Source organism: Neopelma chrysocephalum, unplaced genomic scaffold (genome assembly GCF_003984885.1).
Source record: "Neopelma chrysocephalum unplaced genomic scaffold, ASM398488v2 Primary Assembly neopelma1_98510, whole genome shotgun sequence".
Taxonomy (NCBI): Eukaryota; Metazoa; Chordata; class Aves; order Passeriformes; family Pipridae; genus Neopelma; species Neopelma chrysocephalum.
Genome location: NW_020926301.1, coordinates 1 through 2,091, shown reverse-complemented (window position 1 = coordinate 2,091; position 2,091 = coordinate 1). Strand labels below are relative to the sequence as shown.

The 2,091-nt window shown below is 48.6% G+C and overlaps 1 gene segment (V, D, J or C); it reads right to left on the bottom strand.

The window, feature by feature from the left end:
* Positions 1–905: 905 nt before the first annotated feature.
* LOC113962006 lies at positions 906–1,589 on the bottom strand. The segment is given in 1 exon segment: positions 906–1,589. A coding segment is annotated over 1 exon segment (474 nt).
* Between the last annotated feature and the right edge of the window lie 502 nt (positions 1,590–2,091).

Sequence of the window (2,091 nt, the reverse complement as noted above, 5' to 3'; positions counted from 1 at the left end):
ATGACACAACAGTGCCTGGACCAAGCAACCTGGAGAGGAGAGAGGGGAGAAAAGGACTGTCAGCCACTGATCCTGGAGCACACAGCCCTCTGCAGGCAGGGGAACAGTGATGGGACAATTCTGCCTGCAGGCACACAGATTGGACATGCTGGGCCATGATAGGGCTGCTGGGAGGTCGTAACTTCCTCAAATGCCAGGGGATGGGCACAGACCTGGGGCTGTAATGGACAGCTAAGCCAGGTAGGTTTTGTATTACTTCCCTATTGCTCCATGTCACTGTGGCAGCATCACTGCTGCTGTCCTTACCACCACAGAAACAGACAGCCTCGTCCTCGGCTTGGACCCCAGTGATGGTTAATGTGTCCGTGTTGCCGGATGTGGATCTGGAGAATCGCGAAGGGATGTTCGAGGGTCTATTGCTGTTAGCATAGATTGTGGCACAGGGTGCAAGGGACAGAGTGGTGCATGTGCTTGACTGGTGGCTACACTGGCACCCCCATTCTGGGAAGTGCAGGGGTGAGTGAGGAAATGGGGGCAGAGCCAGGGCTGGCAGCAAAAGGACATGTCTGCATGCCCCCACCACAGGCCATGTGTTCCTGCAAGGCACCCAGAGGGCAGTGGTCAAGGGACAAGGATGGCACAGCCAAGGACATGTGCTTGATGATGGCATGGGGATTTAGAGCAGGCTGTGCCCCAGGCTGCTCATCCCCTGGAATTGGCCGTGCCAGGGGGGTTCATTGGGGTCCCCAGGGTTGAGCAGAAGCTGCACAGAGCCCCCCCCCGTACAAGTGTGTGTGTGTGTGTACACGTGTGTGTTCCCATCCCACCCTCCGTACTGGTGGCACTGGGCTGACACCAGTTGGTGCATGGGGAACGAGCACATTGGAAGGACACAGAGACAGGGATGCTGAGCCAGCACTAGTTCAGTGTCTGTTTTTATTTGTCTGACACTCAGAGTGGGGGGACAGGAGCAGGGGACAGGGGGACGTGGGGAGCGAGGTGTGCGGCTGTGGGGAGCCGCTGTCCCCAGAAGTGGGGAGGAGGGAGGGAGCCAGCAAAGGGCTGGTGGGTGCGAGGAGGTCCCAGTGAGCTTAGGGGCACTAGGATCTGTTCATGGTCTTCTCCACATTGCCAGCCTCGTGCTTGGCCTTGCAGGAGAATACGTCGTACCTTTGCCACTGGCTGGTGTCCAATGACAGGTAGCTGCTGGCCATGTACTTGCCGTTGCTCTGCCGCACGGGTTGACTGGTCTCCACGTTGCTTGTGAGGATGATGCCGTCAGCCCACCATTCCACATCCACATGGCCGGGGTAGAAGCCATCTAACATACACACCAGCATGAGTTTGTTCTCCTTCAAGATCTGCTCGGAGGGCAACGGGAAGACGTAGAGGGTGGGAGCAACCTCGGGCTGGCCTGCAAGGGAAGAGAGAGGTGTGGGGTCAGAGAGGGCCCTGTGCCCCACCACAGCCCCTGCCTGCCCAGCTGGCACTACCCACAAACTCCCTGCTTCCCCCACAGCCAAGAGCTTACCACTTATAACTTCAATGTATTTAGATTTGGGAAATCCATCCATCCAATTATTTATTTATGTATGTATTAATAATTTTTTTTATTTAAAATTTATACACATAATTTTAAAATAATTATTATAAATTTTTTATAAAACATGTGCATATATATGTGTGTAATGCATGTACACTTATACATACATCCCATATAGACTTGTATGTATGTTTTATATACTCTATCTCTACATATATGTGCATATATATAGTATATATTACAAATATATACATCTAAGACACATAATATGCATATATTAAAGATCACATCTATAAAGTATACAATATACTTACGTATGTGGTACATATCATTATATGAATATATGTATAATTCTATAAAATACATATAACAAACATTTATGCATTTATGCCTTTCCTATGTGCAATATATATTATATTGCATAATTATATTTATAATATGCATAGCTAAATCTCTAGTTATTTGCCATAAACCTATTTCTTTCCTTTTGCAAGGCAATTTGTTTAAAAAAATAAACCAAAGTTCACAGACAAACAACTCTGTTTTCT